General features: G+C 44.7%; 1 protein-coding gene across 1 annotated transcript in view; it reads left to right on the forward strand.

Moving 5' to 3' along the window:
• CLNS1A (chloride nucleotide-sensitive channel 1A) overlaps window positions 1-24,604 on the forward strand; it is a 211,316-nt gene that overhangs the window by 142,463 nt on the left and 44,249 nt on the right. Inside the window, exon 6 of the mRNA XM_085623254.1 lies at window positions 16,978-17,061. Coding sequence (XP_085479380.1) covers window positions 16,978-17,045 — 68 coding nt within the window. The 3' untranslated portion in view covers window positions 17,046-17,061. The remainder of the gene's footprint in view (window positions 1-16,977; window positions 17,062-24,604) is intronic.

Raw genomic sequence — 24,604 nt, forward strand, 5'->3', positions numbered from 1 at the left:
CGAAAGCATCTCCGAGATGGAGAAAAAGAAGAGGCGGCTCGAGGCCGAAATGGAGAACATCCTTCAAAGGAAGAAGGAGTTTGACGCCAAGATGAAGGAATTCAAGATTCCAACGGCTCCACTGACGAACTTCGTCGAGGACGAATTCGACACAGAGGGACTGACGAGAGATCTCGAAGTGGAAGACGAGACCTATTATGAAGGTGAAGCCGAGGAAGAAGACCAGCAGTCGTTCTACAGCTCGGCGCCATCTACCAGCCACGACATCAAATGGCAGGATCTCGACACCGAAAACCCGGAGGAGCCCGTGGACACGTACCCTTCGAGGCCCTCGCCACCCGACGACATCGGGGTGTACAATATGGTGGTCAGGAGCGCAGCGACTGCCTTCGGCGTCAAACTCGATGAAGAGAGGCCGAAAGCAGATTTCCTCCTCGAGACCCTGCTCCCCATCCAGACGAGGAGCCAATTCCTCCCCATGCTACAAAGTGTGATGAATCAGGGGAGAGAAGCCTTCAAGGAACCAGCGACCTGCCGTTCGATCACGCCCAGGACGGAGAAAAAGTATAAGCACTCTTCTCTGGACCCCCCTTACATCAAGGGTAGCATCACCGCCGACTCCATCATAGCTTCCACGGCCAGGAGAAGGGCCAAAGTACCAGCAACTTCGGGGCCACCACCTGATAAAGAAAGCAGGAGGATAAACCTCACAGGAAGAAAGGTCGAGAGGAACGCCGCAATGCACTGGCGCATGGCGAATTCCAATGCACTTCTCAATAGGCACCAGTACCAGCACTGGGACGAGATGGGGGAGCTAGTAAAGCACCTCCCCGAAGAATACCGCCAGAGAGCCTCGCACCTGGTGGACGAAGGTAAAAACATCGCCAACTCTTGTATAAAGACGGCGTTGGACGGGGCAGAGACTTCGGCAAGACTAATGGCCATAGGGGTCACCGAGAGAAGACATGCATGGCTAAGAATCTCGGGATTCAAACTGGAGGTGCAGAACAACATCCTTAGCACCCCCTTCAACGGAGAGACACTGTTCGGAGCAACAGTAGACGAGAAACTCACCCAGCTGAAAAAAGAAAATGAAACAGCGAGGTCCATGGGGGCCCTACAGCTGAGGGGAATGAGGCGAGGCAATCCCTCGAGGAGACCCTACGGTCGGGGAGGAAGCCAGCAGGGGGCGTCGCACCAGACGTTCCAGCAGGGTCAGCAGGGTGATAGTCACGGACAACAAGGTCAACAGAAGCAAAACTGGCAGTACCAACCTCGGGGCCAGTCCTTTCGCGGGAGAGGGAACGGACGTGGCCAGAGAAGGAGAGGGGGTGACCAGCCCTCATCAAAGTGACTCAGCACGCAAGAGGACGCCTACCCTCGACATGCCCCCAAGGGTGAGGCGCAGTACAGTAACATCAGGGGGAAGAGAAGAATCAAAAGCCTACGAGCATACAACACCAGTAGGCGGAAGACTGAGGTTCTACCTTCAGGAGTGGCGGCGTTTAACCACAGACCAGTGGATACTGAACGTCATGCAGTACGGATACTGCGTAGATTTGGAGAAAAGACCTCCAAACAGAAGACCAATGGGAAGGCAGAGATCGGCTCAAGAACTGGCCCTACTCAGAGAAGAAACACGGAAACTTCTAGAAAAAAGAGCCATAGAGGCAGTGCCGTTCAGAGAACGCAACAAAGGGGTCTACTCAAACTACTTTGTGGTCCCGAAAGTAGACGGAAACCTCAGACCCATCCTGGACCTGCGTTACCTAAACAAGTTCATCAGAACGCAGAAGTTCAAAATGACTTCGCTGCAGGAGGTACTGCCCCAAATAAGAGACGGGGACTTCATGGTCACCGTGGACCTCAAGGATGCCTACCTGCACATCCCAATAAACAGAAGACACAAGGGCCTTCTAAGGTTCAACATCGACCAGGAACACTACCAGTTCACAACCCTGGCCTTCGGATTAAAATTGGCGCCAAGGGTTTTTACAAAATGCCTGTCGGCGGTCGCGGCCCACCTACGAAGGCAGGGGATCCATGTCTACCCCTACTTAGACGACTGGCTGGTCAAGGCAAACTCACGCGAGAAGTGCGAGAGGCACGCAAAACGCGTAACAGACACTCTGACAAACCTGGGGTTCTCGATTCACTGGGGGAAGTCATCGCTGGAACCGGAGCAGGTGAAGATTTTCCTGGGAGCAAAAATCAACTCCCTGAACAGCACAGTGGTGCCCAGCGACAGGAGGACAGATGCCCTACTGAAGGAGACGCGGCTCTACCAGAAGGGGCGAGCTCTGACAGTGAGGTCAGTGAGCAAGATGATGGGGATGATGGCGTCGTGTATCCAGCTGGTGCCGAATGTACGCCTGCACATGAGACCATTCCAAGAATGGCTACAACAGCAATGGTCACAAGCAAACGGAAGTTGGGAGGATTTAGTGGTTGTTACGCACGCAGTGCAGGAGGAGATGACTTGGTGGAACAGAGACAACATGACAGCAGGGAGAAGCCTGACACCACCAAACCCAACAATGACCATGACCACGGACGCATCGCAAAAGGGATGGGGAGCGCACATGGACAACCTCAGAGTGAGGGGTCTGTGGGCTCCAGCAGATGCGGTTCGCCATATCAATTACCTCGAGTTGAAAACCATCCTGCTAGCCCTGAAGGCATTCCAGAGGCACCTGTACAACCAGAGGGTGTTGGTTCAAACAGACAACACCACGGCAATGTTCTACATCAACAAGCAGGGGGGGACACAGTTGTTCCCTCTCTCCTCTCTGGCACAGGAGATTTGGAGATGGGCCATACCTCTCAGGATAGATCTACTGGCAATTCACCTACCGGGGAAGGACAATGTGGAGGCAGACTGGCTAAGCAGGCAGACCTCGGCATCGCACGAGTGGGAGCTCAATGGCCAGGAAACGGAGAAGCTTTTCCGGAGATGAGGAACTCCCACAATAGACCTATTTGCAACACGCCAAAATGCAAAATGCCAAAGCTTCGCGTCCAGGCAACCAGATCAGCAATCCCAGGGAAATGCCCTATGGATAAGCTGGTCGAGGACATTTGCCTACGCCTTTCCACCGATACCCCTGTTGCACAGAGTGCTCGACAAGTGCAGAACCAGCAACATGACTCTGATCCTAGTGGCTCCGCAGTGGGCAAGGCAGACATGGTTCTCACAAATTCAAGAAATGGCACAAGGCAATCCATACAGGTTCGAGAGGAGAAGGGACCTGCTCTCCATGCAAAACGGAGAGGTCCTGCATCCAGAGCCAGAGACCCTCAACCTGGCGGCATGGCTCCTGAAGACCTAGAGTTCGCGCACCTTAGATTGCCTCCTAGCACTATGCGGGTGCTACGGGAGGCAGGGAAACCAACTACACGAAATGCTACAGCGCAAAATGGCAGAGATTTACTGTGTGGTGCAGGAAGAAGGGCCTGCAAAACAGAATGACAAGAGACTCAACAGTACTGAGGTACCTCACACACCTTCTAAAGAGTAACCTCTGCTCGAGCTCCCTAAGGGTACACCTAGCGGCGATCGTTGCCTACACCAGAGGTGAGAAGGGTGGAAGTTTCTTCACTTCGCAGGTGGTGAAGAGATTCATGGAAGGAGCAAAAAGAATGGCCCCTCCGAAAAGGTTGCCGCCGCCGGCATGGAATCTAAACGTGGTTCTGACGGAGCTCATGAAGGCACCGTTTGAACCCATTCACAAGGCCACACTGCAAATGTTGACGATGAAAACGGCCTTTCTAGTGGCCATAACCTCACTGCGCAGGGTGAGCGAGCTTCAGGCACTAACACTACAGGAACCCTACATTCAGATTCACAAGGACAGGGTAGTCCTGAGGACAGACCCACACTTCATGCCCAAGGTGGTGTCGGCGTTCCACATGAATCAGAGTATTCAGATACCAAGTTTCTTCCAAAACCCGACTTCAAACGCAGAAAAGGCTCTGCACACCCTCGACGCTAGAAGAGCGGTGATGCACTACATTGAGAGAACCAAGGAACTCAGGAAATCAAAGCAGCTGTCTGTGTCCTTTGCTACTAGCTTCATGGGTAGACCAGTGACTAAGGGCACCATAGCTAGATGGATTGCCCTCACTATTCAATTCTGCCACAAACAGGCTGGACAGGAGCTAGCGGAGGGGCCTCAGGCTCACTCCACAAGGAAGAAGGGGGCCACCATTGCCTTCCTGGCGAACACGCCCATCCAGGACATATGTCTGGCGGCAACTTGGGCATCTGTGCACACGTTCACGAAACACTACTGCGTGGACATTCAGATGAACAAGGAAGCACAGGTTGGACAGAAGGTGCTTCAACACATTTTCAACGACCAACGCTCATCTACCACCCAGCCACCACAAAATTAGGAAAAAACCGCTACAAAGTCTATGCACAGCATAGTGAATCCAGAAAGATTCACGCTGCAAAACGAATAGTTTCTTACCTGTCGGTGTAGTTTTGCAGCTTGAAGATCTTTCTGGATTCACTAGCGAACCCACCCACCTCCGCCAGGAAGATGAGGCTGGAGGAAGAGGGGGTGAAGTGGAAAACATCAGGAGAAATAATAACGTACAGAAAATAAACAAAAGGACTATTCAATCGCCTAGGGTTTAAAAAAAGAACCCGAAGATGGCGCCCCAAAGGTGGGACTTCCGCAGGAAGCACGACGACGTCGCGAGAGGTGCACCAAATGGTGGGTCGTCGCCGCCCACCTGGGCTACAAAAAAACAAAAGAAAGACTACGAATCCGGACCCAACCACAAGATCGCGGAATAATGCACAGCATAGTGAATCCAGAAAGATCTTCAAGCTGCAAAACTACACCGACAGGTAAGAAACTATTCGTTCCTCCAGGACAAAAAATTGGTCCATTTACTTGGATCTGAGCTCCAGGCATACTTCCACAATAATGAGGTCTTGGTTACATGTACAGGAACCCTATGGCCGCTAGTAAAGTGACCCTACGGGGAGTTATGTCAAAGCCTAGGAGCGCGATCGCTCTGCCCTTGTCACTCCATTGGAGGCCCAGGCACTTCATCTGGAGCACCAGTTAGTCTAATCCTCAGGCGGATGTCGCAGTTGGGTCTCGTCCGCGAGGGCATTCGGCTGCATTCTCATGAGGTGACCAAGCACCTCTGGGGGGCCATGATGGCTCGGATTTACGGCTGGGGGGACCAAAACAGGAAATTACTCTATTGTTGGGTCTCCCGTCAACAGGCCAACCGAATTCTCCCCGAGATTCTGGACGGCTCTGGTCATCCCCAACAGTCCCTTGCCGAGATAGCCCAAACATTCGCAAGTACTACCACACACTGTGCACCAGGCCAGCGGACAGGAATGCGGCTGTGTCTGGATCTTTCCTTGAGTCGGTCCCCCTTCCTAGGCTGCTTTCCTCTGACGCACGCCTGCTAGATGAGCCTCTTGGAGTGGAGGAGATCGGAGAGGAATTGTCTTGTATGACACCGGGTAAAACCCCCTGGCCCGTATGGCTTTCCTATGGAATATTATACAACGTTCCTGGAGACCCTTATCCCTTACCTTCTGTCATTATGCAAGGGGGTCACCTACACCGGGTTCTTCCAGTTGGACCTGGCCTTGGTCACATTAGTAATACCCAAGAAGCAGCCTCATCCACATTTTGCACAGCCTACTGGCCGATATCACTCCTGAACTGCGAGGTAAAAGTTTTCGCTACCATACTGGCTAATAGGCTCAAACGCGTCTTATATGAGTTGGTACAGCCAAACCAATGTGGCTTTATGCCATCCTGGTGCACGAGACACGGTATCCGTCGGCTGCACGTGGCCCTGGCCCACCGTCATCGACTGCCATCAGACCTAGCCTTGCTTCTTATTGACTTTGAGAAGGCTTTCAATACAGTGGATTGTGACTACCTTCAGTTTGTGTCGATTCATGCTAGCTTCGGGCTGAGGTTCCTGAGCGTGGTCTGGGTCCTTTCTTCCAACCTCACCGCCTGGGCCTGGGCCAATGGGTTCCTCTGCGACTCCTTTGCCATAGAGCGATGGACCCGGTATGGCTGCCCCCACTGACTCCCTCCTCTTCGCCTTGGCGATAGAGCCCCTGACCCAACTTATTCCCCAATACGTGGGCTGGGCCTGGAGCATTGTATTGCTCTATATAAAGACGATGTACAGCTCTCTTATGCACCCGGCTGTGAGTTGGCCCAAATCTCTTGTGTTGCTGGAACGCTTCAGTCAGTCAGTGCTGGTTCCCCTGGTGCTGTCCAGAGATTGCTTCGACTGGCAGACTAACATCCCTCTCCGCCTACTTAGTTTTAAATACTTGGGAATATGGATCACTCAACACCCAGAGCTCACTTGGACACTCAACCTCTAACCCCTGGTCCAGAAAGCCAAGTCAGAGCTTATCAGGTGGCCAGCCCTCCCAGTCAATGTCCTGGGGCATATTGCCATCTTCGAAATGATGATTCTCTCACGTTTCCTTTGTTTTTCAGAACTTATTGCTTCACTTACCTCTGACATGGATCTCTGTTCTAGATGGTGCCATTAAGGCATTCTGGGGTAGGGGAGGGGGGTGGGGGGGGGGGGTTGCAGGCCTTCACACACTGTCAGCAAGGCCCCTATGAAGGTGGCCTGGGGATGACCAATCTCCAACTCTACTATTTGTCCTCACACCTCCAGGATTGGTTTAATGGGGGTTGGTCTGACCCCGCTTATCGCTTGGAACTCTCATTGATGGGTTTCCCACAACTACAGGCTATGCTCGGAGTCCCCGGTCACACTCTCTCTGCCCCTGGTGACCCGGGTGGTGTTCCTCACATGGCAAACTGCTCTCCAACATGTAAAATGGGAGGCCAGGCATGCGCTGCAGACACCACTCTGGCACAGCACCTGGGATCTCATTGGTATTACGCGGCTTGTAGATGTATGGTATGGGGACGACGCACATGCACTCCTTCCAAGACCTTCGACAGACCTATATAGCCTTACACATTTTTTTTTTTTAGTCCTCATTTAACCAAAATATGCTCCAACTCATAGATTTCTCTGACCCAATTTTGGAACATTTAAAGGCAAGTTTTTACTGGTCTGGTCATACCCCGAGGGGAGGAAAAGGGTGCCTTATAACTCCAGAACTGAACCTTCAAATACTCAAATGGGCCTCAACCTTTATCTTGAGAGTATGACAGAGCCACAATTCCCTCCTCAGGGAGAATTTTTTTTTCCTTCCCTATGGTTTTTGTGGGGCATATTTTTAATCATTGGACCCAAAGATCACAAACAAGAGAGGATATCCTGAAAATACAATAAGATTGCAAAAAAAAAAAAAGTACTTTATATATCTAGCTTCTGTCTCTATCCATTTATCCCAAATTTCCCAATATTTTGTTTTTTTTTGTACTTTTACTAGCTTGATCTACCGATGATACCCTCTGAATGGAATGAATCCATTCCTCCTTCGTGGGAGGGCAGGGCAAAATCCATTTAATACAAAGCTCCCTTCGAGCTAGTAGAGTCAAAGTAAAAAACAAGGCTTGATGACTTTTTGTTAATACCCCTCCAACTACTTCCCTTGGGAGTAGCCCAAAAATGACCGACATAGTTGTTAATTTTATATCCAAGCCCATAATATCTGATATGATCTTACCCACATTATTCCAAAAGACGTGTATTACTGGGCAGCTCCAGAACATGTGTACCTCATTTGCCCTCTCTTCTCCACACTTAGGGCATTTCTTGATTTCACGGCTTCCCATTTTCGATAATCTCCGAGGAGTCCAGTAAGCCTTATGGACTGTAAATAGATGGTTCTTTTTTAAGGGCGCAGCATTTATACAAGACCATAAAAGAGACATAGATACTTGCCCACTATTTTCGAGGTCTTTATCCGGTAGGTCTTTCCTCCATGTCTCCATGAATAAGACCTGCTCCTCTTCCCCATTTTGGACAAGTAGCCAATACCATTCTGCCACTTCTTTTACTTGTGTTTGTCGAGTGGATATCTTTAAGGCCAAGTTCGAATTTCCTTCCAATTCTTTTCTAGAAGATTTTGTCCAGCTTGACAGTTGATAGTATTTGAACTTTGATATCTGATCTTCGCAAATTACAGATATATGGGACCAGGATATAAGTTCCGCCTCAAATAAAAAGTTGACCCCAGGTATTAATTCCATATCTCCTCAAAGGTGTTGCAAGAGCATCCTCTAGACATAAAGGCGTCCCAGGAGAGTCCCAGACTGGTGTGATATCATTGTAGTAGGGAATTTTTAAAAGACTGCTCCCCTGCGACCAAAGCTTTACTGCAGATAGCAGAATCTTCAATCTAACTTTTTTTTAAAATTTTGGGTGACCAAATTTTAAAAGGAAACATCCAGCTTGTTGGGAGAAATCAAAAGTTAGCGCTTTGTAGAGGGGCGAGAACATAGAGCTTTCAATCATCAATTGTCGGAATTTTTTTAACTGGAACGCGCACAGATAAAGATATAAATCAGGGGTTGCAATACCTCCTTTTTTTTTTTTTTTTTCTCAGTTTTTTCAGGGCTATTCTCGGGCTTTTATTTCCCCATATGAAGCTTGAAAAAAGTCCTTGTACCTTCCTAAACCAGGCTCTTGGGAACTCTAAGGGAATGGTGTTAAATAGGAATGTATATTGGGGAAGGATTGACATTTTTAATAGGTTAGATTTGCCCAGAAAGGAGATAGGCAGCGCTCCCCAGGTTTGTAGTTGGGAGCTTACTTTTTTTGTCACTTTTTCAAAGTTTATCTGTGCAATCTTATCAATATTTTGAGCTATCTGTATCCCCAAATACCTTATTTCTTTTTTTGTGTAGATACTTTTGAAATTTGTGTTCCATTTCATTAATTCAGTTTTTTGTTGATTGAGTGAATATCCTGAAACCCTGCCAAAATTTTCTAATTCAGACCAAATTCCTGTATATGATGTTTCTAAGTCACCTGAAAAGATGATAAGGTCATCCGCATATAGACCTATTTTTTTCTCCCATCCATTACATCTAAATGGAATAATATTCTGGCTAGTTCTCAGTTTATATGCCAGTGGTTCCATATACATATTAAAAAGTAACGGGGAGAGAGGGCAGCCTTGTCTAGTCCCTCTTCCAATTTGTATGGATCTAGTTAATTTCCCATTCACCAAAATTTTTGCTGAGGAGTTTTTATAGATAGCTTTAATTGCTGTCATACATGTTTCACCCAGATCAAAACGTTGTATCACTTTAAATAAAAAAAGTCTAGTTGACCCGATCGAAAGCTTTGGCAGCATCAAAAGTCATTACTGCCAAGGGGGTCTTGTATGTTTGGGCCATATCTATAGCTCCGATAAGGTCCTGTACTAATTCGCTGAGCTGTCTCCCTTTCATAAAGCCCTTTTGGTCTGGGTGTATGATCGAACCCATCACTTTATTTAGGCGTTTGGTGATAATCTGTGTGTAGATCTTATGATCACAATTTAGGAGGGAGATAGGCCTATATGATTCGCATATTCGAGGGTTTTTGTTTGGTTTTAACAGGATTGTGATAGTCGCCTCTTCCCATGACGCGGGGGGGGGGTATTACCTTTTAAAAAACAGGAGTTGAAAAGTTGGAAAAGAATAGGTGTCAGTTCTTTTTTTAATATACTGTACATCTCATTTGGAATGGAGTCCGGGCCTGCCGCTTTACCCTTTTTTAAAGACTTAATGGTTTGAGTTATTTCTTCCACAACTATGGGGCAGTTTATTTGTTCTTTTTCATTTTGTTGAAGTGAGGGAAGAGTCAGCTCCGATAAAAATTCATTAATACTCTTTTCCTCAATTATTTTTTCCTCCGTATATAAATTTTCAAAAAAGTGGGCGAAGGCTTCTTCGTTTGTTATTATGTTGCCAGTATCTACATTTCGAAGGTCCTTTATCCGATTTCTCGTATGGTCAGTTTTTGTCTTCCATGCGAGAAGTTTGCTACACCCCTCTCCATATTCGTGGTGAGCTAGTTTACTAGCATCCCACTTTTTTTGATTATGATCTCTAGGTAGTCAGCAAGTTTATGTTTTGCATTCAATACATTTTCCAGAATGTTTGGATTTCCCTGTTCCTTTTCAAGGTTTTCTTGACATCCTTGTATCTTATTTTCTAATTTCTTAATATCTTCTTTTGTTTTCTTAGCCTGTGAGCAGGATATAGCTATTAATAAACCCCTCAAAGCCTTGTATGTGTCCCAGACTGTTTGTATTGGGGCAGAGTTAAGGTTTATATCAAAAAACTCTTTAGTCTCTGCTTTTAGTTTTTCGACTATAGTGCTTTCTAATAGTCCTGTTAATAGTCCACCTCCGTGTTAATTGAGCATTATGTGTAGCTATTTTTAAAATAACTGCTGAATGACATATGCTCAGGAGCATGACTTATTTGAATAACATTCCTACTCACTACAGTATCCACTAAGAAAAAGTCAATTCTTGACCGGTGTCCACATTTTTTATTATGAAATGTAAATTTCCCTCCATTTATTTTATATTTATTAGCCATCTCCCTCCAAATGTCGACCAATCCTATATCAGCCATTAGTTGTCTTATAGCAGTTCTCATTTTTTGTGTTTTGGAAGCTCCTCTACGAGAGGTGGAGTCTTGGCTTGGATCTAGAACCAAATTAAAATCACCCCCTAATACTATAGAGTCACTGACTCCAGTTAACTGAAAAAGTAGAGTATATAAGGGGGCCGGATCATCCACATTTGGTCCATAGTAACTTACAAAGGTTATCCACACCTCATTAATTTTCAATTTGGCAATAGCCCACCTCCCCTGCGTATCAACTATACATTCCCCTAATATTGCTGATGCTGTTTTTTTAACTAGAATGGCTACACCTTTCACTGTGCAAGATTGTGTTGTGCAGATGCAGTATTCAATCCATTTCTGTTGTTTTAACATCATAGTCCATTCCTCTTTCAATAAATGGGATTCTTGGACAAGGAAAATCTTGCAATCTGATAGCTTTATATATTCTAATATTCTTTTCCTTCTCAAGGGAACCCTCAATCCATTTACATTCCATGACATGATCCCCAGGTCTTTAACTCCATCTTTTTTAGGCATAGATTTTTATATAATTGCCTTTTTTAAGAAATTGTATACATAAAAGAAAAAGGTTAGAGATTTTTTTGTTGACCGTGTCAAATGAGGACTTTTTTTTTAATGTTTTTCTCCCACATGCTCCCCCACCCAGTGTTTTAATAAAAGCCCTATTTTATTGCATTTTAAGTGTACACCCCTCCCCTGTGCCCTCCCTGGAGAACCCTCCCCACTGTCTTGGGCAATCCTAGTTGCCCTATTCGAGAACCGCAACCGAGGCCTTATTTACGAGTTGGCTCATTTGGCTAAGCGTATCTATTGGATCTCATGCGTTCCAAAAACGATTCCACCTCCATTGGATCTCGTATGTTGTATGTTTTATTGCGCCACATTATACGGAGGAGTGCTGGAAATTTCATTTGTACCGTGGCACCTTCTGCCCTTATGTCTTGCATGTATTTCCCTAAAGCCCATTGCCTATCTGATGTAGCTTTAGAGATGTCGGAACGAATTTTGTAATTATAGCCGTCTTTGGTCAGGACTCCAGGGATTAGAGCTTTGTTCAGAATGCGTTCTTTTATTGTATAGGATTTAAAGTTTACTAAAATCCTTCGAGGGTTCTTTCTATCCTTGTTCAGTCTGAATGGCTCTCTGTGGGCCCTCTGGATGTCACTATCTTGGTCTTTTTCATCTATTTCGGGGACGAAATGTTTCAGAAGGTCTATAACAAAAGACTTTATATTTTGCCCTTCTTGGGATTCCGGAACGTTCATTATTCGAAGGTTGTTCCTCCTTGAATTATTTTCCAGGATCTCAATTTTGTCACGTAGCTCTCTCTCAGTGACCGAGGCTTTTTCATTGTTGCTCTGACAGTCTCACTTCCTCCTTTATCTGTTCCAGGGTCGTCTCTACAGTTACTACTCTTTCCAATAATGCATTAAATTTGCCCTCTAATATTTCGCAAGTAGCCTGAATTTTCTGTTGATTCTTTTCTGATTTAGCAAAGCCTATTTTCATCTCATTTAATAGTGTTACCACCAGACCTCCAATATCGCCCCCCCATACCACTACTCATAGGGTAGTCTTTGTCTAATACTGGTGAAAGGGTACCAGAGTTTGAGATTGGTGAGGATATATGGCTCTCCATCTCAGGAGGCTGAGCTACCTGCTTTGCTGTAGGGCAGTCTTTGTCTGCCTCTTGCTCGTTTGACGAAAGTACTTGATATTTATTAGGAGACTCCATTGAGGACAGAAGTGAAGATGATGTGGCTGAAGGTGCTTCTGTAGAGGACAACATTTCTGATACTAATATTGGGTTATCTTTTATTTTGAAAAAGGAACGCAATGAAGGTGTAGTTTTGATGAGAGGCCGTCTTCAATTGTTCCTTTATTGCTGTTTTGGCGGCCCTTGTAGAGACTACCGCTGCTTTGGTTCCCGTGTTTTGGGTCCTCTGGTTCTTATTAGTTTAATAGGGCGCTTTGGAATCAAATGTATTGGGTCCCATCCATCTTCTATTTGTTTTTTTGAAGAAAGAGGAGGGTTCTCATCCAAAACTGGAGAAGACCCCCCCAGTTAGTACTGGGAACAATGGAGCAGAGTCCTTATGACTGTCGTTAACCCCAAAAGGATTAGTTTGATCAAGAGTGGCAGGCTCCTTAGGATCTAAAGGGACCACGATTAATTTAGTGTCTGAGGTGGTACTTTTATCCTTTAATGATACTAATGGTGTCTTAGGTTGAGAGAGATCTTTCTTATTACCACGACCCTTTTTCCTAAATGAATTCATACAGGCAAACCCTTCCAACTCGTTTTTAGGGAGGTATGAACAATAATTGAGGTCTGTATAATGAAGGTTTGAGTCTGGATGGTTAGAAGACTCAGAAGATTCGGAGTTTAGAGTACACCTTAAAATACTTTCATAATTATGTTGTTTGGGAACTTCATGAAATTTATAGGTCGGGCCTCTAAATATTTGTTTAGACACAGAAACTTGCGTTTGGTGGCAAGATCTTGCCGCTTTAAACCAGAAGTCCCTCTTAATTAAGTACTTAACAGTTTTATCTGCCAACCGGTGACTCCTGGAGAAAAAGACCCCTCTTCAATCCCCCTACGCGGATCAACACAAAGAAATCCAAGGATCAAGCCCCCCCACTCACATGAACCCAAGGGAAGCCAGCAATATTCCCCCCCATTGGAGAGAAACAGCAACACGGAGGAAGCTCGAGCTACGCAATGTCGAAAGCAGGCAATCGAAGAGGCAGCCCTCCAAACGAGAGGTTGAGGTCCCACAGCAATTCAGCCAACCTCCCGTGTATCTTTCCTGGACCAATGCTCCGTCCGCCGGCAGCGCTCCGGATCTCCCTCTATAGCCTTACACATACTCCATTTTATAAATGACTCCAACTCAGACAACACGCTCTCCAGGCCCACTCTCTGCCCACTGATGTACTCCCAGAATTCAGTTCTCTGGAGGCCAAATTGATAATGGGAAGCCTAAGCCACGGCAGAATCTCAGATCTACTGCACCCTTATATCAACTCCCCTGGTTCATTTGACCACCTGTTGGGAGAATTGGGTGGGATGTGTAGAGGACGAAGACTGGCGAGATGCCCTGATGGCCCCTTGTGACCTTATCACCTCCTCCAGTTTGTGGCTTGTTCAAACCTGCTATCTTTACTTTGTATACCTCTCTCCAGTTCGCTTGTACTGCGCTGGCTTGCGCTGCACCCCCACATACCCTCGATGCGGAATTGACTCCGCAGATTTCTATCACATGGTATGGTCTTGTGCAGTGGTACTTCTGTACTGGACCAAGGTGACTCATGAGCTGTCGGAGGTACTGGGATGACAAGATAACCCCCCCCCCCCCCCCCCACGCCCCCGCCCACCCCTATTGATTCTCCTTGGGGTGTTTTTAGAGATCTAGGGGTATGAGAGCTGAAAGAGTGTTCTTGGGCACAGCCCTCCTGGTGGCGAAATGAGACATTGCTGCGCGATGGCTGTCCCCTGGGCCTCCTACCCTGTCGAAGTGGAGACTGGGTGTAGATTGGTGTGGGCAGCAGGAGCGTATGGTTTTCAAAGCCCGCGGTTGCCCCCAGAAACAAGGCTGGGTATGTGGGGGGGGGTGGAGTGGCTGAGTCCACTTGCTTAATTACCTCTGTACTTGTATTCATTCTTTGTTCACTGCGATAAACGTAATAGTTGTTTCTGCCCTGTATGGAGCATATACCTTATTTTGTTGTGTGTGCCGTGTACTTAGCTTGGCCAGCTTCGCTGGCTTGAAATTCAATAAAGTTTTTTCATCAAAAAAGAAATTAACAATTTGGACACGCTGACCTGAAAATAGTATCTTCTCATTCACGCACATTGCATGTTCATGTATAAAAAATTAAAACTTTCAACAAATTATGTAAACATAAAACTATTCAAATATGCTATACAATTTGTGCGTGGTGCAAACGATTGATTTACAAAATTGTACAAATTTCTAAAGCTAATTTGTCTGCAAAATGGTTTTGGGTGTAGTTGACATTCTAAAGCGTAGTCTGAATACAGCAGATTGTACAGAATTGTTGGGCAGCCAAATTTTGAAACAGTTATTAAATTTTATACTATATATTAATTTACATGGTCAACTCTTGTATTATAGAGCTCCTTAAACGTTACTGTGTAAAATGCAGAAAATATAATCAGGGGTGTGGAATTTAATAAAATATCTACTGGTCCACTGGGCAGGTTGCTTCATAAATCTACTTGTCCCTTTTGTGCCATGTCATGCGGCGACAAATTATGACAGCAATCTCATTATTTAAGAGCTCTGAAATAGCCTCTGATTATGCCAGGGCTCCTTCCATAGTAAGGTTTGAATACTAGCAATTCCCTTTTGTTGCCACGTTTCCGCAGATCTACATACTGGGGCTGAAGGTAATGGTAAACAAAAGTTACAGGGTTGGAATGGCCTTTTGAGTCTGTGCAAACCTACTAACTAGCATGTTTTAAGGGTTTTCACCAACTCTTCTCTAATCTTTTCCCAGACTGATGAAATCCTGACAATGGCAGACATAAAACTTCTTCCAGGGTTGGGAAAAAAGTGGTTGAAGGGAAAGTGAACTTGCAAACACTCAGATTTTTGCATGAGCAAATCCATACCTGCATAGTTGCTCATGTTAAATGAAGTTCACAAATATTTTCTAGGATTACTATTTCGTGGCCTACTTCTGTAAAGTCTTGTGAATTCACAAAAGCTGTATATTTGCACTTAATGCAAGGACATGGGTGCACTTATGAGACTTTATTTAATAGTTGGGCCCCTAATTAGGTCTGGTGTTAACCATGACCTTTTGTGTTTATTAAAATTCTGTCTCTCTCGCTCTGTTTATCGGCTAGCTTCACTGTGAGTGACAGCACATTCTGTTCTTTCACAAGGAGCATATCGACAAACAGTCCGTGCCAGGAACTACTGTGGCAAAATATGCTTTTTGAGACCAAAACAATTTTCGCTTTTGCCAATGTTTGTTATAATGGTGACGGCCTGGCAGCTCCCACGCCAGTAAGCTTTTACAAAAACTATGCCAAAACAAGTGCCGCGTTGACAAAACCAAAAGGCTGATCAACAATTTCAGACCTACTGGCTTACCAATTCTTGTTTATTTTTGTTTCCCATAATCTTGTTAAAACTGGTTACATCGATTTTCCATTATGAATATTTCATCCACCCATTTTACTAAATGATGCAACAAAGAAATGGATCCTAAAACCTTACAGTAGTTTAGCAAAATGTTTTAGCATTTTTTGTGAACATTTTATTTTGAAAGCAAAGAATAAACTGTCTTGCTTTCAAGCTTCTACAAACATTTGAATCTAATCCGAGAGCATTCTGGGAGCATTATACATAGCCTCATATTGCTAAACATTGAAAACGTGTTTACGCATTTTTATACTTGAACCACTGTCAGTAGTGCAGTCTGAGCTTACAACATTTACTAAGAGCGCTCACCCTAATAATAAAAGATTTGCATTAATGAACCATAAATACAAGCTTGAACAGCTTTAACACATGGACATAAATATTACCATAACTGTAGTGACTGCCTTTCCCTGATCCATAATGTGATACTGTAAACTGGCAGCCAAAGCGTTGTGCCTACTTGTCCCAAGGACAAAATACAGATGAAAACGTGTTGTCCTTGACCCCAAACCATATGTCCCGGGCATTGGGCTATAGGAATTCCACATCCTTGTAGAATTGTGCTGAGCAGCCACATTTTCTAGATGCAGCTTAGAAGTCCACTTGAGCCCTACTCAAACAACCTTTGGATACAATCACTACACCAGAAGAATAGATGAATGCATTTGTAGATCAGTATATTTATTATATTCTCTTTTACCATCTGGTTATAAGATCTAGGCCGTGCATGTTACAGTGGGGCAGGTTGTTTTTTTTATACCAATGTTATGCATAGAATTGTTTTTATAGTTTTTATTTGTAATGATTTTAATGTGATTGTACATGATTGTTATTAATCTATTGCAGTAAAATTATATAGTTTATTGCAATTAACCAAATCTATGAAGACAAAGTGGAGATTCTAAAATAATGGTGTCCCACATAGGTTCAGGAGGACTTGATAAATGCCAGATTTTTAGGATACCCACATAAGGTAAATGTACACATGGTAAATTTCAATGGAAATGTTCTACATAATGTTTGAAAATTTGACCTGGACCTGGCCCACCTGGTCTTTGGTTGGATGCCCATACTCTAAGCTTCTAGATAAAAAGCAAAAGGGCATATGTTTTACTGAAAACTAAATATTGTTCTGACTTGCCAACAGAGTGCCTAAGCTTTTTCAGTCGTGAACGTATCACATTGGCTGTTTTATCTCCCCCTTTCTCTCCCAGATGGAATGGATGTGGATTCAATACCAACAGTTGCTGGACAGTTTGAAGATGCTGATGTTGATCACTAAGTACATGTAGACTGCTGTAAGTTGTGTGCTTTGCTTCTACACTTAGTTTTTTGCGTTGGGGTGTTTTTTGTTCAAGGAGACTTTCAAGTGTACCTTTTCTTAGGGGTGTTGCACGCCTGTATAAATGCTCTGCTATTCTTTAGCTAGGCTTCTGTAGCATTGCTACTGTTGGGGATCCTTCACTAGGTCCAATGACCGGACATCTATAAATGGCAAGAAAAACTCCTCTACCTTGCTCTAAACATTGCATTCCATTTCCTTTTGAATGCTGTATTTGTTGTCGCTGCCAAAAAAGTTCATTATTGCAATTCTCCTTCAGCAGTAAAAGCCTGCTGAAGGCATTTCTGATAATTTATGGGATGTGTGCCGTGTTAATGGGACACCTTTCTTTATCACTGTTCCACAAGATGCTCTGAACAGAAAAATTTTAGTATCCTGATTAGAGATGTTTTTTGCCATACTTGATGTGTTACCAAGAGGATTTAAATGACCGCCAGACCCCTGTGTCTTAGGAAGATTTGTGCTTATGTGGCTAGTACAGTCCTCAGTTTTGTCCTAAAGAAGGATAAGATCCCTGTGACATCACCAAGAAAATAACTCCACTTTATTCTTCCCTAGTTTAACGTCGGAACAGATTTAATTCTAGCCAATATTTCTACTGAAATTCAAGGTATTCTGTGATGCATAGTAAACTAGTCAGTGGTTCACAGGAGAGCTATTAGGGGAGAAATATCTCGCACACAATTTGCAGCACCTCTGACATTCCCAAAACCAGCCAAAAGCCCAAGTTAAATTTTTTGCAGTTTAGGAAGTACAGGGATCTGATGTTTGGGCCAAGTAAAGTATTCTACATCCCTAAATTTCCTGAATTCAGCAGCCAGGTAGTTCTGGAATTATCTGCATATTTTGTTTAATCATTGGGGGTTCTTGCTGGGATATCAAAAGCACCAGCTTGTTCATTCCCTGTGCGATCCAAAGCCTTTGTAGTCAATCTTGTAATGTGCGTGCCCTGTTTTTTCTCTTTAGGGCTTGTAGTGCTTTAGTTGCTGCCGTTTGCCCCTCTGTGAGTAAAGTGGAAACGTCGGCTTGCTTTGGTAACCCTAATACTGCTTACTCTTGGTATCTGGGGATCTCCGTGTGGAATATGTCATCCAGTACATCCAGGAATCCTTTCCAGATGAGCTAGAGCTCTGGGTTGTCCCATAAAAGATGTCCGCCTCCTGCCTCTCTTACCCTTTCCAGCATTTGTCCTGTTTCTTCTAGCCCATTCATGCAATCTATCTGGTGTGTGGTACTAGTAACTGATCAGCTTGCCTTTAATGCTATAACCTGCTGCTACTCAGTGCCTGAATTGTCTGCATGAAAATGTCCCCTTTTCTTTCCTCACCTGAGATCCTGAATTCCCTTTGCAGTGTCTCTAAATGTTTGATGCCTGCCTCATCAAAGACCTCTCCTATTCTAGTGTCTCTTTTTATCCATGCCTGACAATCCTTCATGTTCTGTGCTAGGATAAACATTGGGTTTTCAACTTTTAGGGTGAATGGCAAAGGGAAAGTGGTTAAGCCTCTCCTCACTGCCCCTTTGTCCTCCACAGCCAGTGTGGCCCTAGAGGCTAATGATCACCACAATTCCCAGTCTTCTTTCCAACCATTGCACCTTCCGTATGCGAATAGCCAAGATTACTTGATCAACAATGGACCGTTATTTTCGGTCTCCCTGTGCCCCCGCTTACTATGAATCGCATCTAGAATACCTGATAGTTTTTTGCTTAATCTGGGACTCCCAATCCTGTCTGCATTGTTTCTTGCTATTCTAGGATGTTTAGTCGCCCATATGAATGCAACAATCGGTCTTTGCTGATTTAGAAGTATAATTTCTGGCATTGGAATGGTATGCATGAGATATAGCATCCTAGGGAGCACAACCATTTTCACTGCTGTGATGTGGTCCAGCTGTGACAGGCCTCCTGTGTGGTGTCTTAGGACAAATGTCCTTTAGAAGTGGGGTGTAGTTAGTTTCAGTAAAGTTGCCCAACGAGTGACACACAATAGACACACATTGTATAATTTCACTTCACCCGTCTAACAGGATACTGTTGCCGGCTCCGCTGCCTGATCCTGAGGGTGCAACAAATTCAGTGCTTGGGATTTTTGGATGTTCATTTTAAGCCCATATACTTGTCTGTACTCTTAAGTATTTCGATAACGATGGGGAACAACTTTGTTGGATCTAAGCACTATCAGGATGTTAACTTTGTACATTGAGAGCTTATAAGATTACTCTCCTATATGAATGCTTCTGATCTGCTCACTGTGGCAGATCTTTTCTGCAAGCTGCTTTGTTGTGAAGGCAAAGAGAACAGGTGACCAAGTGCAGTCCTGTCCTGTCACCAATCCGACCTTCAGTGTTCTCAAAGTAACCCCGTTGACTTAGAGTATAGCAAACAGATTCCTTCTAATATCCAGGCCATGGATCTAGCCCCAAAACTAATTGTCTAGTGTTTGGCCCAGAAATCTACAGTTGACTTGGTCAAGCACTTTCATAGCAGGAAGGCACTTCTCCGCTTTCTGTGAATGTTCTCGATGATGTGCATGATCTTTTTAGGGCTGTTTGCAGTTTTGTCCTGGAATGAATCCACGCTGATCTGGCAGAACTGGAGCCAGTCTGGATGCCAGTACTCCTGTAAATCTCTTAGCGTCCGTATTCACAGAGGATGTGGGCTGTAGGAGCTGCACCAGGTTGCATTCCTCCTGTATTTTGGTATAACTATCCCTCTACCTCCCTACATGAAGCAAGAGACGAGGCCCTAGTTATAAAATGTGTTAAATAGATTTGTCCTAGAATAGGAGTCTCCAACCTTTTCTGTAGTAAGAGCTACTTCTGTTCGAGGAAAATCCTCCCTAGCTAATAAATTTTGTTACTGTAAAATAGTGATGCTTCTGTTTTTCAACCTTGGTAACAAATCTAGGTACTGTTGCCACCCTTCTTTCATGGTTCATTGTTTGCACACATGGTGCAACTGATAGAGCAGTGCCTACAACATGGCCAGTTTCCTTGTGCTTTAGGTAGACTGAGATCTGATACAGTTGGACATGTGGCATACCCCATAGATGACACAGTATGTTTTTGAGTGTTTTCATAAGGCCCGGCTATTGGGTTGTCTGGCTGTCATTCTAAGGGTCTTGAGTTGAGAGGTGCTCTTATTAAATATGCACAGACTCCCTGAATGAGTTACTGGCCTTGACTTCTTTGTGAGTGCTAGTGACCTACGACTAGCTCCACAGCTACTTGTTGGAGACCCCTCTCCCAGGAAATGCAGTGTGTCTGTGTTCATACATACATCTCCTATCCAATCCATTCTTTGCCTGGTATTTCATGAGGGACTGTACTTCAACCCCCTGTAGATACTGTTCAGTTGCTTTGCCTGTCAGTTCTTCCACCCTGTAAAGCTTGCCTAGTATGAGCCAAACACATTGGTTGTGTTTTCATCTGTGCTCCATGCTTCCACTGTGTCTCCCTTGGCTAGTCTCACCCAGGCTTGAGTATGTTTGGTCTGTAGCTTACTGGGCAAGAGTCTGCAGGTTCTGTTTCCTCCTCTATAGCACTTTGGGCAGAATATGCACCACCTAGAACCAATCGATAACTAAAGTGCTGACCTGTGCCCTTACTGATGTGGATTCCTTCAGATTTTCTGGTATACCGATATTTAGTGTATTTCCTGTAGCTACACCTCCAGTTGCCCTATTGTCTCCCTTCTCTGTCGAGAGCTGTCAAAGTGGTGATTGTTACATTACACTGCCGTCTACTGTGCATTCCATAATGTCCCTCCATCCACCTCCCCGTCATCATTCTCTACCCTCCACATTATTAAAGAAGTATTTCACGTATTACAAGATTTATCCACTCCATTTATCTATACCTGTCCCAACTGTTATGTAACGATTTAAGTGCCTATCTCTCCAAAAACGGATTGTCTTCTTGATGCATGCCTTTACCAGGTTTGTCCTACTGACCTCAGATGACATTACTGCATTAATAATGCACATATTTGTTTAGGCGCAACTAATAATGACCCTCCTCTTTTGTGATAAGGAGAGTTTGAGTGGCACAGAGCATGGGATATTAAGGGAGCTTAATGTTAAATTTCGGCATTCAAGAAACATCATTGGAATGATGTTAACACCCGGTTTTGGGGATTTTTCCAGAAATTTTATTCATGGTATCGGCTATCTTCAGATCACTTGTTTCTCCATTTGACTGTGTATTAGCGATCTAGTTCCCCAGCTTGCGCCTTTACAGCAACAGAACAGCCAGAAACATTTCTTCGTCCTAGGGAGATCCACTAGAGGCCTGGAAATCATGCTCACAAGGCACCTAGGACATCCCACCACATCCCTACAACTGCCAAGTTACCCAGGTCCACGTATGAGTAGCTACTCCAGTCCATGGTGTTCTCTTTGCAATTTGGCAGTTGCAGTCTTCATGGTCTTGTTAATTCCATTATAAAACGTATACAAGAATGCAAAGAAGAAACCTGGACTAGGGCAGCAAGTCAACATGGACCAGGAAAGCTTTGCAAGGCTACATGACCTCTTAACTCTCTGTGATCTGGCAAATGTAAGACTAACTTGAAAAAAGGTATGCTGTGTTGGCTTGAAGACCAACGTTTGTGTGTGTCTGTGTCTCTGTTTGCCTTTTCTTTACAGTATTAGATCCAAAATCTGTCCTATGACCTGGAGGGATGCTACAATCGTACCCCTCATAGCCGAAAAAAGTCATTGTCTCTATCCTTGGTGTAGCACATAACCCATGGTGTCAATGTACCATGTTTTGTGATTGATAGTAGGGCCAGACCTTTAGATCTGTCAGAGTGTGGCCTACTGATCCCTCTTGTGTAACTGTTCTGTGTAACCTAGAACCTTTCCTTGACATTCTGTGTGTATGTCAAGTGTATGTGTATGCTATGTACATACTTAGTACTAGGTAGGACTCTAGGTGTAAGTGTGTGTGTGAGAACTGACGCCAGTGGGATCCATTTTGGAGTCCCCTGGTTTAGCATGGCACAAGATGGAGAATGAGTTCCCCAAACAGTGGAAGTGTATTTCCTGCATTCTTGTGGCTGTAGATCCAGGCACCGAAGTGAGGAGGATGGAGGCAGGGTTCCTTTTTAGAAATTGTATTAACTCCTTGTTAACAAAGGACTGCTATTCTTCCTTACCACTGCCTTTAGTTGATTTTAGAGGTAGAGAAGGACTGCAATTTCAAGGTGCAGACATTTTTAAGTCCGGTCTTCCTTTTTGCGTATCCCTGATTACTATCTTGCAGAGGATATCCAGGTGCAGAAAACTCACACACCATTGTACCAATGTGGTGGGTGCTCCTCCTTGGAGACTGCCTCAGTGCTACATGCTGTGAGAAGCATCTCTTTAAACAAAGGCTGTATCTGGAGAGCTGTTTGAGAAGAACAATTGAAAAGAGATCAAACCCAAACCAGTACTGCAGGTTGAGAAATTGGATCTGCATCCCCTGTCTGGAAAATATGTATGAAAGTGGTATCCTAACCACCTCCCACTTTGTACCAGTGGCATTCTACTTCTTGATCAAGGAAGAGTGCTCCATAGGGTACTCTAAGAGCTACACTGTGATCACGGCTTGTGTCTGCCTGACTGCTGTGGTCCCAAAAGTAAGAGGACATCCCCTGAAGTAGTCCCTTTCTTCTGGAGTAGCAGAGGGTGTGCCTCAGACACTGCCTCCCTACCCAGAGAGGCCCCTGCAGAAGGAGAGAAACTTAAAGGAGTGAAGCCAGGAGCTTTGAATCAGACGTGAATGTGTTGGCGGTAAGCAGTTGCAGCCTTTGAAGTGGCTGCGGCTGGCAACTCCAGAAAACCAAGAATATGCGTCACTACTGCATGAACTTGATCGCCTCGGAGGCCGCAACTGTATATAGTCTTTGTGAACCTGATGGGCCTGGAGGGCCATACCTGCAAGTCACTACTATGAACCTAATAGTCTAGATAGGCTTTGACTGCTGTGATGTGGCTCCTGGGCCTGGTGTGCTGCATTTACACTGCAAAGTCAGCACAAGAAAGAGGCTACCATGAGGACAAAGCACAGACTGCATCCATTTTGCAGTGCAGCATGTGAGAAACGTACCACAGGCATCGCAAGTCTTCACTGACTGGAGCCAGAGGACTGCGATCCATTCTGAGGAGCTAAAGTGTGACTAAATGAAACCAGTGGCAAGAACATGTGACTAAGTTGCACTTTTTTCAAGCTCCACACGGGTAACAGTGATTTAATCTGAACCTGTGGCTAATTCATGCCTCTGACACCAGGTGCTGGTTACTGTAGCTCCTATGATTGCTCAGGGAGAGGAATTCTGGAGGGGTGAGTGTGTAGCACCTTCTCAAGAATATAACCAGGGATACAACCCTGTACCCGCTTGTCATAATTTGTGTAGTGCTCAGTTATGAGATGAACTGTGTCTGGTGGTCGATTTCTGAGCGTTTGAGTCGCCCCCCCACTTCTTCCCTGAGAAGCCTGTGACTGCTCAGCCTCACTAACCTGAGATTCAAGTGCAGCGAGGTTGCACTTGGCCCAATTTTCAGAGCACTAGTAGGACTGACACCAGTGGCCAATTCTGTCAGCCCCCACAGTGGAAGTTAGGAGACCTTGTCTACCCCCCCCCCCCATTTGTGTCTGACAACCACAAACATAGGTTTCTGTTAAAACCACAGACCCACACGACGTATGCACAGGGGAAAACCAGTAACTCCTTCAGCATCATGAAGTTTAACACGATTTTTCTGTCTTTAATGCTCATAGTTTCATTCTCCAGTGAAAGACAGTTGTCTCTACAGAAAACACTAGTGATACAGTCTCACTTCAAATGCTTAAGTTGTCCAGTTATTCCGTATAACATGGAAGCCCAACGTTTGGCTTGCAAAGATGCTAAAGAAGACCTCACCGATGTTGTCCCGCATTCTTACGCATTTAAATCCTTTGGCTAAATGAATTCATTTTGGGCCTCCTTCAAATTGAGCTTTTTGCAAAGAGGGAGAACGCCAGGTATTTAGATTTCTGAAATAGTAGTGTTAAGTGCTCCTCAGAAGAAACCTTTCTACTAGTATCACTAGCGAAGTTGGCCCATCTGTGAGTTTTCCACCCCCACATATTTTTGACTGACTCTTCCAACATCGACAATGTTATTAAAATTCCATTATCTTTACTGTATGTTTTGAGTCACTATTATAATGGAATAAGCTCAAAAGGAGCAATATATCATGAAGAAATGAAACCCAATGCAACACCTTAAAACAGTGAAAAAGATGACTCTCTTAACTTTATAAAATGCAGTCATTCTGTAATATCCGTGTCATTTCATGGCCAGAAAAAGAGGAAAAATAAACTGCTTTGTAGATGAGTAATCTATCTCCATATTCTGTTGGAGGAAACCATGACCCCATCACTGTACTTTGACTCGTGAGAAAACACAGGCTAGCATGGATGACTTCGAGGCTTCTGAGACTATTCCGCTAATGCAACCTGCTTGTTAATAA

This window comes from Triturus cristatus, chromosome 8 (genome assembly GCF_964204655.1).
Source record: "Triturus cristatus chromosome 8, aTriCri1.1, whole genome shotgun sequence".
In the NCBI taxonomy this organism is placed as follows: domain Eukaryota; kingdom Metazoa; phylum Chordata; class Amphibia; order Caudata; family Salamandridae; genus Triturus; species Triturus cristatus.